Raw genomic sequence first — 12616 nt, 5'->3', positions numbered from 1 at the left:
CAGTATGGGTGTGTATAAAACACTGTTTCTGCCTAGAGACACGCTTGCTCTCACGTATGATGGTGCATACGTTGAGCAGAATAAGACGTTTTCAAACGTCTCTATTGAATGGCTTCAGTATGTGTCCCACACCACCAACACAGTAATAAAACATGCTCTCAGAGGAGGTGAACAGCTGTGATAGAGTGGTGCTTCATATGTGTTGTAACAGAAATTACACACATAGGCTGCCCCGAGAAAAGTTGTTGACTTTTCAATCATGTGATAGTGTTGATTGTGTAAGTACAACGTTACAGTGTTTGGATTTGGGTCATCATGTGTGAAAAAAGTATTCAGACGTTTACGTGCTGCTGCATGATAATAGATTACTATCTTAATGTTTAGGTGTTTCTCAAATTTCCCGACATCAGAGAATGATACTGACTCTGTGTCGCTTAGACCTACTTGAGCATGTAACTGTTTAGCAGTAGCATGTTTTATATGCTCAGGGGCTGTTGGGTTTAATGAATGTGCTATGCAAAGGGAGAAGCACAAATTGTTGTGTGTATTGTCTGGTGTGTACAAATGTTTACCCTTCTTTGAGAGGATCTCATCATAAGGGATGTTTGCCAGTTTTAAGCGAGCACCTCCGCTACTGTTTTGTGCAACTGTGACAATAAACTCTAATTCATCATCACCGATAGATTCGTCATTACTTTGCATAACTTGTGCTATTTGGTCGAGAAACAGATCAGGGTCATACTGATCATCAGGATTTAAAACAGCTTGAACATCAGAAGCCAACGAGGGCCCACGCAGGACCACATTTAGAATACAACCCTGCTGAGATCCAGCCACTGCTCTATCTATCACATTAGCTAAGCAGCTTCTAACTCTTTCTGGCACTTGTTCTGGATCATCAAGACTTATGTCCCTAAAATCAAGGCGCTCGCGCAATTCTCGGGCGTTGAAATTAGGTATCTCTCTGATGCTAAGTTGACTGTGACTGCCAGACCCAGACTGAACTATGGGCTCGCCTACTGCAGCATATGTTTGTGAATGGTTAGCACTTAAGGAGTCTGCATTGTTCGCGGGGCTGTGTGCTGACGCGTCAGCAGCAGCAGCCGCAGCAGATACAGTAGCAGCAGCACCCAGATAAGCCGGTGCACTAGTTGTACCCACCCGTTCAGGTGTGACAGAAACCTCAGTAATAAGACAAGCAGCGGCAGCGTGAGTAACAACCGCCCCTGCAACAGCTACATCTGTGGCACCAGTCAGATCCGGCTGTGAGTCGGTAGCATGATCACCAGCATCATCAGCAATAGGTTCAGAACGAGTTGGACAAGGACACTCATTAGACACACCCCTGCGTTCTGCATCGAGACTGCTAAGTGTTGCATGCAAAACTTGACAATTGTTTACTAATTGCGCAGCCGCCTGGTTAAAAGCCTCAAAGTCAAACCAATTAGCCCTCGTGGATGTGCCATCATTGTGTTTGAATAATTTACGGGGTGGGTCCATGATGTGGATTTTAAAAGTCACCTATTTAGAATGGTAGTATTAATTAGCCGTAATAAACCTGAGGTCTCGTTTATTGCCTGTTGGATACTAGTTAGAAGCCGTGCTATTTCTTGTAAGTTGTCCTGTGCTGCTTCTTGATCTTGGTTGAGTTTAGCTACTATTTCTTGCAAGTTCACATGTACTGATTGTTGTTGCTGGTTAAGTTTAGCTGATATTTCTCGTTGATGTTGACTGAGTTTAGCATCAATCAAAGATAATATATCGTTTTTTGAAGCATAATGGTTCAGTTCAAAAGTAGAGGGGTTTGCTGCATTTAAGTATGCGTCATATGCCTGTGATATTTGTGAGTCTGTTATGCAACCTTCTTCAAAACCTATATCTGGTGTGTCAGGTATGTCATTTACATTGAAATCTGATAGACTGTACTCAAAAACATCGGTGAAATCACTAGGCAGACACTCACTCGCTGGTATGTGTGGTCCGGTGATGAAGAATTCTTCCGAGTCTCCGATGTTGCCCAAAGGTTGTGGTTTTTCTTGTTGTTGTTGTTCTGGGAGTTCAATATCACGTAAATATTCTAAAAACATCAAGGGGTCTTCATGGGGCCCATAGTGGTAAGGGGTTGTGTGATCGCTGTGGAGATAGACGGGTGTTAGAAACATTATAAATATATATATATATATATATATATATATATACGGTGTATCATTTCAAAACAGGTTGTGTTTGGCTCTTTTGATTTATTTATGCCTATACTCACACTTTGTTCTGTGTTATTCCGGATGGCCCCGGTTCTTGACACCCTGCGTATTCTGTCTCAGGCCTGGTGTATTAGAGCATTTGTAAATATTTAAAACCCTTTTTTTTTTTCTTTAAATTGTGTGTCATGTATAGAGACTTGTATACACACCTAACGTAAGGCTTGGTCTTATTGTTCCCGCTTCTGTAGGTTTTTCTGGACAACTTATTGAATCTGTACCCGGGGGTTAAGCACTGTTAATACAAGGTTTAAACAAAATACTCATGTATTTAAAATATGTGTAACACTGTATCTACCTGGTATTTTTTAGAGGTGTAGTTTGGCCAATATAACTTTGTGCTCCTGTAGAAAGAAAGAGAAATATACATTTTAAATGTTACTATGTGAGAAACAGGTGAGATTGCTTCTAAAACAACGAGGCACAAACTGTTTTGTGCGAGATGAAGAACCACAAACCTTGTGTAAGTGGAACATATGGTGTCTCGTTGTGTCGATCTCCTAAAAATCAGGCTTTTGTTTAGAAAAGAAAACAGTTTGAATATTTTATGATATACTGGTATATAAATTTAAGAATCCATTAATAGTCTTGTTTTACATACCATATATGTTGTCCATGTTAAAAAGAACTCTGTTAGGTTTGGTTCCCGTGCTGTGAACGACGTGTTATGCTCTCAAGGGATCGCTGTAAAGGGTTGGCGTGGTTGATTAGGGCATTTTTATATAGGTGGGGCTTGTTTCAGGTGACCTCTGAGATGTAGAGATAAAGGTGTAAGCAGCATGTGAAACCTGTTTGGAGGTTCGGATGGTCATTAGTAATGTGGCACCACTGGACCTGGCTCCGCCGGACCTCTGACATAAGATAAAGGAGACTGATTGTATTGAAAACTAAGTACATTTGAGATGCTCTTGATAAGGGCGTCTCTTTTATTGTTTCATGACTTCTTTTGCTGACTGTTGGGGGTCTAACTGTTGCAGAATTAAGAATCTGAAGTATCAGAGTTTATTTCTAAAGGGATACCTGTTATTTGTAGCACTCTGTTTGAAACTATTAGCCTGTGTGTGTTTCAGAGCACTAAATTAAAAGCAAAATGATCCTAAACTAGTTAAATTAAAAGTAAAATGATCCTAAACTAGTTAAATGCTGTGTGGGAATACACTGTTTTTAGAAGGTGGAAAAACTTTGGTGGCTCCACTGGGTCTGACGCCTCTGGACCTCTGACATGATAAGATCACTAAAGAAAAATGCTCTTAAAACAGTTAAATCATCTATGGGTGTGTGCTGGGATGTTCTTGATAAGGGCGTCTCTTTTATTGTTTCATGACTTCTTTTGCTGACTGTTGGGGGTCTAACTGTTGCAGAGTTAAGAATCCCTATAAAAAGTTTATTTCTAAAGGAATACATGTTGTTTGTGGTACTCTATTTAACAACTATTAGCCTGTGAAACTATTAGAAAAGTGAAATCTTCCTAAACTATTTAAATTAAATGCTGTGGGGGAATACGCTGTTTTTAGAAGGTGGAAAACTTTCTGTTTGAAACTATTTGCTCCTAAACAGCACTAAAGAAAAAGCAAAAATGCTCCTAAATAGTTAAATTAAAAGTAAAATGATCCTAAACTAGTTAAATTAAATGCTGTGTGGGAATACACAGTATTTAGAAGGTGGAGAAACTTTCTGTTTGAAACTATTAGCCTCTGTGTGTTTCAGAGCACTAAAGAAAAAAACAAAATACCCCTAAACTAGTTAAATTAAATCATCTATGTCTAAATAACAGACCTCTGAGACCTATACAATCCTTTTAAAAAGAGTTTAATTAAAAACACATAATGGTTTCATTAAATAAAACGCTATTAAACACATGTAAACTCATATGACCTCTGAACTCACAAGCATGTACAAAGTCCGTTCACGCGCAAAAAGGCCGTTCACGCGCACACATGAACGCGGAGGGGGATAGGGGAGGGGGGATGCCTGAGGGGTTGGGGGGGGGGGGGGGGGGGGGGCAAAAAAAAGTACATTTATATTACTACTCATATTTCTAAGATTTTCAGGGCCGAGTACAATAACCTCAGTTTGATCTGAATTAAGAAGCAGAAAGTTAGCGGCCATCCAGGTCTTTATGTCTTTAAGGCATTCCTGCAGTTTAACTAATTGGCGTGTGTTATCTGGCTTCATGGACAGATAGAGCTGGGTGTCATCTGCATAGCAGTGTAAATGTATGCTATGTCTTCTAATGATGCTGCCTAAGGGAAGCATGTATAATGTAAACAGAATTGGTCCTAGCACTGAACCCTGTGGAACACCATAATTAACCTCAGCGTGTGAAGAGGTCTCTCCATTTACATGAACAAATTGGAGTCTATTAGATAGATATGATACAAACCACTGCAGTGCAGTACCTGTAATACCTACAGCGTGCTCTAATCGCTCTAATAGGATATTATGGTCAACATTATCGAACGCTGCACTGAGGTCTAGCAGGACAAGCACAGAGATGAGTCCACTGTCAGAGGCCATAAGAAGATCATTTGTAACCTTCACTAAAGCTGTTTCTGTGCTGTGATGAGCTCTGAAACCTGACTGAAACTCTTCAAATAAGCCATTCCTCTGCAGATGATCTGTTAGCTGTTTGACAACTACTCTTTCAAGGATGTTTGATATGAAAGGAAGGTTGGAGATTGGCCTATAATTAGCTAAGACAGCTGGGTCTAGAGATGCTTTTTAAGTAAAGGTTTAACTACAGCCACCTTGAAGGCCTGTGGTACATAGCTGATTATTAGAGATAGGTTGATCATATTTAAGATTGAAGAATTAATTAATGGCAGGTCTTCTTTGAGCAGTTGTGTAGGAATGGGGTCTAAAAGACACGTTGATGGTTTGGAGGAATTAATTATTGAAGTTAACTCAGAAAGATCAATTGGAGAAAAAGAGTCTAAATGAACATCAATGGTACTGAAAGTAGCTGTAGATAATATTACATCTGTGCAATGATTATTGGTAATTTTTTCTCTAATGATTAAAATTTTATTTGTGAAGAAGTTCATGAAGTCATTACTAGTTAACGTTAAAGGGATGGTTGGCTCAACAGAGCTCTGACTTTTTGTCAGCCTGGCTACAGTGCTGAAGAGAAACCTGGGGTTGTTCTTATTTTCTTCAATCAGTGACGAATAGTAAGATGTTCTGGCTTTGCGGAGGGCTTTCTTATAAATCAGCAAACTATTTCTCCAGGCTAAATGATGATCTTCTAAATTTGTGACACGCCATTTCCTCTCCAGCTTACGAGTTATCTGCTTTAGGCTACGTGTTTGAGAATTATACCACGGAGTCAGGTACTTCTGATTTGAGGCCTTAGTTTTCACAGGAGCTACAGTATCCAGAGTCGTACGTAGTGAGGAGGTAAAATTATTAACAAGATAATCGACCTCTGTTGGGGTAGCGTTCAGATAGCTGCTCTGCTCTGTGTTGGTACAGGGCATTGAAAATGATAACAGTGGGTGGATTATATTCTTAAACTTAGTTACAGCGCTTTCAGAAAGACATCTACTGTGATAAAGTCTACTCCCCACTGCTGTGTAATCAATTATTGTAAATGTAAATGTTATCAGGAAATGATCAGACAGGAGAGGGTTTTCAGGAAACACTGTTAAATGTTCAGTTTCTATGCCATATGTTAAAACAAGATCTAGAGTGTGATTAAAGTGGTGGGTGGGTTCTTTTACATTTTGAGAGAAGCCAATTGAATCTAATAACAGATTAAATGCGATGTTGAGGCTGTCATTTTTAGCATCTACATGGATGTTAAAATCACCCACAATAATTATTTGATCTGAGCTGAGCACTGAATCAGATAAAAAGTCTGAGAAATCAGAGAGAAACTCTGTGTAAGGCACAGGTGGACGATATATGATAACAAGTAAGACTGGTTTCTGAGTGGCAGGGTGCATTATCCTGATGAAGGAGGCCACAGCCATCAGGGAATGCCATTTCCAATAAAGGATATTCATGGGTGTGTTTTCATTTAAGGGGTGTACTGCAACAGTGCTAAGGTAAGTGGGATGTGTCAAAGTAGCATGCACAGGACCCAAGGTAGTAGAACATTGCCCACAACTGCACACTGAATCAGCTGGTTTGCCTTCTTCCCATAGTTCCCTGTCACTGGTGCACCACTGTTCCTTCATTGAATCACTTTTGATTGATAGTAACCACTGCAGACCAGAAACACCCCACAAGAACTGCATTTCTGCAGTTTTTCTTGATGATCAGTGTCATTCATTTCACCTTTCAGTAGTCATAGTGTTAAGTAAGTGTATGCTGGCCCGGTGCAAGCAATCATTGAAATAAATATTTGGAAACTCATGACAGTAAGAACTGATAAAAGGTGCTTGACCTAGTATTTATATAGTATTTATAATAAAGTGCTTGCTAAGATCTAAATGGCTTAGGATTTTAGAGTGATGAGTTAAAAAGCACAAAGTCTTTTCAGTCTTTTTCCAAAGCTGTACATAAAGCACCAGTAAAGCTGTAACTCCAAATAATGTAAACAGATGGTAAGAAACGCAAAATATTTCCTGTAGTCCCGGAAACAGTGTGATGTGAACTCTTCTGGCTGTGAACAAAAAGGAAAAAATGAGTGTCTGTTATCTGACGACTACAGGAAAGAGCACAGCCCACAGAAACCAAAAGGTTTAAATGACAGTTTCTAATACAGTCTCTGTACAAAAGGAGAATCTGGTGAGAATCAGTTTAGTTTTTTTTTACAACGGGGAGAAGACGATGATACTTTCCAGCTTCAAAAGCTTCTTTATTTATTATTATTTGAGCTCCTTATTCCACCCAAGCCATGGTAAGACTTTCAGTTTCACCTTCTAAACTGTAACAGTTTAATTTTAGTAATTAATTTTTCAACTTTAGTAATTAATAAGAACTGCTGGTCCTGTGAGTTAAAAAAAATGGCCACAGTAGAACACAAATATGGACTTTCTCATGGTCAGTGTGTTATGTTATTGAAAGATACAGTAAATAAAAACATTTACCCTTAGATGTCTGTCCACATGGACTCTAATGACAGAAAGAAGAAAACAGAAAGTTTTAACTTTTAACCTTGTTTCTGGATTTCCTTTTACCAGGTTTTGAGGTGATCCGGCCACTGAATATGACTAATAACCCAGATACGGTTTTCATCAGCTGTAACCTTACAGCAAGCACCGGGAAAATTGTAGATGTTCGACTCAACAAAGTTTTACCAGAGGAGTATGTCGAAGCATGTCTCTTGGTTTTAGTGAAATTGTGTTGTTTTTGAGATGACAAAAATGAGCTTTTCTCCTGCGCTTTCACTGCAGAATGTTGAGAAATTCTCGTACTACTTGTATGAACTCATGTTTGCTGACTGAAGTTCTCTTTATGTTTTTGATCAAATGTTTGTATGACAAAAAGGTGTCTGTATGAAGTCTGTGTTTGTATGGTAGCAGTTCTATATTCAAAAATCTGCAGGTTTTCTTTTCCCATTTTCAAGAATTCTGCTTGCTGCAATTTTAACATTATTTCAATTAAAATAATTAGACTGGGTCATGCTAGCTGCATGTCTAATATTTCTTTGTTTCCTTTCAGAAAGGAGGTGCTCTGCCAGACTGAATCTCCAGTCTGTCATAACATTATCGTACTTAAAGACACTCCACCCATGTACATTTTCATCTTACTCAATGCTGGGCCAGAGGCATGGACCTCAAAGTATGAATGTGAGTGTTCGGCAACAACAGACGATGGGATAGACAAAACCATGCTTATTGCAGCAAACAAATTAATTAAACTGCAGCTACAAGGTATGTATATACAGAAAGTGATAAAAACAGAAATTGCATTTTATTTATTTATTTAATTTTTGTGTGCAGAAGTGAAAGACTGAAATGACAAATGTTGCAACAGAACGTCCACATTTCAGAGCATCAAATACTGTGATTCTGTCAGATGCTGTTAGAATAGTTAAATTTATGTATCACACACAGTGAGATTACAGTCTCCCTCCAAAGAGCAGTTTTCAGTTTGGAACAAGTCACAGTTTAGCTCTGCAGACAGTTTGTGTTCTGTTTATCAGAGCTGTGTTTTGCACTTCACTGCATACTCATCTGCTGGTTAGTTTTGTTACGGGGAAGGGGAAAGTTAGGTTTCAGCCTAATTGCTCACTGGTTGTGGTCTCTCTGTACGTATTGGCCATCATTAAAAAAACATAAAACACATTTCTCTTATCATGTAATGATATTGTTTCCTTTTTAGGCTGAATTTCTGGAAAACTTTCTTTCACAAATTTTCACAAATATTAAAACAGTAAGATGAAGGAAACATGTCCGAACACTAAATCATTTTAACAAATAACTTTTTGGCAGGCTGCTAGGCCTGGGAACCACACGGGAAGAGTGACTTGACATTTTGGCAAGACAAAGCAGGTCCTAGACAACATACACACAAGGGTGATCAGGGGAGACAGCTGTGAACACAGCAGGGACAAATAAACATAATGCAGATAGACTATCAAAATAAGACAGGAAACAAGTTTTGGTTTGGAAGTGGTAAAATTAGGAACTATGTGTTATTAAAGTTGCAAATACAAACCCACAATCCTACTAAATCAAAGTTAAGACTTGAGGCTTGATTTTTGGCAACAGAATCATAATGTCAGCAAAGACATTGTCACTCAACCTCCCTTGTTTCCAAGTTACAAGGTCCATGTGGTCTTTTAGCCCAAACCGCACAAATTTTGCAATAAAAAGCCCAGGATAAACTCTTTACTGTGTAGTAGGACTCGTAGATTGCATAGGTAAGGGGTGGGCAATTCCAGGCCCCAAGGGCCGGTGTCCCTGCAGGTTTTAGATCTCACCTTGGGTCAACACACCTGAATCACATGATTAGTTCATTACCAGGCCTCTGGAGAACTTCAGCACATGTTGAGGAGCTAATTTAGCCATTTAAATCAGCTGTTTTGGTTCAAGGACACATCTAAAACCTGCAGGGACACCGGCCCTCAGGGCCTGGAATTGCCCACCCCTGGCATAGGTGGTGCTTGATGTAGACGTCTCACATTTAAGTCCCCCACACAGGACAAAAATGCACTGCTGTGTCTTAGAAGGATATGCAGGTAAACTCTGTTAAGACTGTTAGCACTGTATCAACACTCAGTCTCTGCCACCCAGAATCCTCAATCAGAATGATGAAAATGGTAAATGGACGGGTTCTTTTTCTGCTCTGAGCACTCAAAGTGATTGTACAGCATGCCTCATTCACTATTTCACACAAGCATTTTTTTCTAACATTTGCACACTTTGATGCATCTTGGGGTAAATGTCTTACCTGAGGATATTGGGCATACAGACTGCAGTAGCCAGGGTTGAACCATCAACATTCTCATTAGTAGATGGTCTGCAGTGCCTGTGTAATCGCAATCACTGTAACACTTAAAAAACAACAACTTGTTAAACGTTTTTTCTTTTTTTGGTCAACCATGTCCCGGCAATCAGGGCAAAATGTAGCTCTGTCTGATATGCATTAAAAGCTATTTCAGGTTACCACATGGTTAAGGCTGTGATGAGTGTTAAAGCTGATGACAAATTAGACCTCAGAGGGTTAATTGTCCAAGAGATTGCTCCTTACAGTTACCACTTTGTATAGAAACTATCACAGAAATACTGCAAGGTTTTGAAACCTGTTGTTGACTCTTAAAATTAAAAATAAAAAAATAATAATTTCTGTGCAGGCAAAGATTTAAAGGTTAGATCACTTTCACCTCAGAGATTTTAGTCTGTATCGTTTCAGTGGTTTAAGCAGACAGAATCTGAGGGGAAACTGCAGTAATCAGTTTTTAACAGTATCTAAATCAAAGTTTGACTTCCTTGCATTGCTGGTCAGATCTGATCAAACTACACCCACGCTACTGATGAAGCTGACTGGATACTCTGTGCTGCTAAACGTGTAAAACAGTCTTTATAACAAAACCTAATAATGCATGTTTCTAAACGTGAAATTAGCTGCTGTTCATGTAGTTGTGTTTAGTGACGTCAGTCAAACCACTGAAGTACAAACAGGAAGTAACCACTGTTTTTATTAGGTCAACTGGGAACAACACCACAGTGTACTCCTCCCCCTTCACCTCCTCCTCCTCAGTCCCATCAGCTCATGTGGATTTTGATTGGTTTGCTGGCCCTGATGTTCGTGTACAGCTGTATCATCACCTCCTTCTACATGAGGCTTATGGTGACTATCTGTCAGAATTACTATTTTTCAGAGGCTGTAATTTACGATATATGTCTTTATATGTCTTAGTGTTTTTTATCTGATGTTTGTTATCATCTTGCCCGGACACAATGTTAAAAGGTCCACAAAGCAGCTGAAAACAGCTTTTATGATGCACTGGTCAGCCAAGTAATAGATGAAGGGAGATGTTTTGGCAGAGATTTTTACACAGCCGTAGTTTATTTTCTAAATGAGAAAGAATTCAGGTTTAAACTGCTTGCACACTGGACTCACTTGTATATAAAGTCTATGAGATGACTACAGCTTTCATTGTTGTTGAGGGCTTGGGGAGCTTCTTTTGATCGTTGTTATTTTGAGACTTTCTTAGTCTGAAATCAGATTTGTTTGTTTTTCCAATTAAAATTTAAAAAGATTTTTGTTTCCAACTCAGTATAAGCAGTTTATAAGCTGCTCTGAAATTCTGCTTTTTTTACATTCACAACAGACGATACAAAGCCATAAAATAATTGTTCAGATCATAAGAACACACAGCGGATGTTCTGTGTCAACCTCAAGAGTCCTTTGAAATGAAACATCAAAGTAAAAGCTGTATGCGCACTGACCCACACAGCATCTCAGAAAAGATTTTTATTGACATCAGACATATGTCATCAGACTGTAACGTTGTTACAGTTAGACACACACAAGTTAAATTTATAATGTTTCCTAATAAGCTGACTATAAATATAACATGCACAAAAGCAGGACGTCCCCAAAACCGAATGCAGCATTAATGCATCCTTTTTTGCTATGAGATTGTAAAATGCCTGCTAAGCAATAGTCTGCAGCCCTTGTGACAGAACTATGTGAAATCAGTCTATAAGGTGTTCTTTAGAGTTAAAAGACTTTCAAATTCTTACTGCTTTTCTTTGTTACATAAATTCCATCAATTTTGACAAGCGTCCCAACACCACTGAGTGAAATGTGGCCCCAAACCATCACGCTGTGTTTTACAGTTGGCTGTATACACTCACTATTCCACCTCTTTCCTGACCTCCTCTCTATATCGTGATGCCAATGTGAACCAAAAACACGGTGCCACTGATTTTCACTCCTTGAATAATTTGGCACACATCAGTCTTTTTCTCCCTGTTTTCTCTGATCCCAAAGAATCACTGTCCATGTTTGCAAATTTTGCTACATCTGACCACAGAAGAGTTTTCCACTCGACGATGCTGACCGGAGGATTGTGACTTTGATCCTTTGTCCCTCGAGCATAAAGATTTCTCCTGATTCTTGGAAACTTTTAATGTTATGTACTGTAGAAAGTTATTCTATTTTACATTGAAGACCATTGTTCTGGAATTGTTTCACAATTTGTAGACAGTTTTTTCAAAGTGAGTTAGCAGACAATTAATAAGACACTGAAAGAAATCCATAAAAACAGTCCTGCCTTTGTGCAGTGCCTGAACACCCAGTTTTAACAGCAGTATTATTATTAAATAAATTAAAAAGAATAAAGCTATCAAAAGAATGAGGCAAATTGAAAACAGAAATGTCTGCATCTCCTCTGCACTTAATGTTACTGAACTAATTACTTGAAAAGAAATCCTGCTGTAGGTAATGTGTCACTTTTGTGGTTTTTTTGTTTCAGAACGGCAGCAAAGATTGCGAAAACTCCACCTATGTTGAAATGAGGAACGTTCCAGTTCAGCTGCATCCTCACCACATTTACAATACTATGCAAAAGGCTTGAGCTGCCCCTCATTTCTTTATATCTTATTAGGAAAATGGGTAATAGGTTCAGCAATGTATTAAAACATGTAAAAATACATGGAAATACAGTATCTGCAGTATATACAACTGTGTACACAAATGTATAAACAGAGTCTGCACAATTCTAAGGAACTTTAAATATTTCACATGACCAACTTTATTCTTCTACATAGCCTGAACTCTCATAGGCAAGATTTCTTATAATGTCTGTAAGTAGTTTTCAGGAATAGCTTCTGACTAACAGTTTTCTACCCAGATATGCTTTTTTTGGATTTCTAAATCCATACGACCTGTTGACACTGACTGACTAGACTGTAAAGTAGGTATTGATTAAAGTAAAACTTTGAAAGACCTTTAGAAAT

General features: G+C 38.7%; 1 protein-coding gene across 1 annotated transcript; it reads left to right on the top strand.

Annotated features, from left to right (window-relative positions):
* The first annotated feature begins 7023 nt into the window (after positions 1–7023).
* On the top strand, positions 7024–12284 carry LOC134644391 (uncharacterized). The gene is made up of 5 exons (XM_063497413.1): positions 7024–7101; positions 7385–7508; positions 7866–8077; positions 10354–10499; positions 12133–12284. Exons 1-5 carry the CDS (start codon positions 7032–7034, stop codon positions 12232–12234), a joined length of 654 nt encoding a protein of 217 aa, XP_063353483.1. The 5' UTR covers positions 7024–7031; the 3' UTR covers positions 12235–12284.
* Positions 12285–12616: the final 332 nt, after the last annotated feature.

Source organism: Pelmatolapia mariae, linkage group LG16_19 (assembly GCF_036321145.2).
Source record: "Pelmatolapia mariae isolate MD_Pm_ZW linkage group LG16_19, Pm_UMD_F_2, whole genome shotgun sequence".
Lineage (NCBI taxonomy): Eukaryota > Metazoa > Chordata > Actinopteri > Cichliformes > Cichlidae > Pelmatolapia > Pelmatolapia mariae.
The sequence above is the reverse complement of the archived record's forward strand: the minus strand, read 5'-3'. Positions and strand labels throughout refer to the sequence as shown.

What these genes read in the sequence shown, in the direction of transcription:
- LOC134644391 (XM_063497413.1), top strand. Translation starts at nt 7,032, where the DNA reads ATGATACTTTCCAGCTTCAAAAGCTTCTTTATTTATTATTATTTGAGC. An exon ending in CTTATTCCACCCAAGCCATG is followed by an intron (nt 7,102 to 7,384) that starts GTAAGACTTTCA and finishes TCCTTTTACCAG; the next exon opens with GTTTTGAGGTGATCCGGCCA. An exon ending in AATTAAACTGCAGCTACAAG is followed by an intron (nt 8,078 to 10,353) that starts GTATGTATATAC and finishes TGTTTTTATTAG; the next exon opens with GTCAACTGGGAACAACACCA.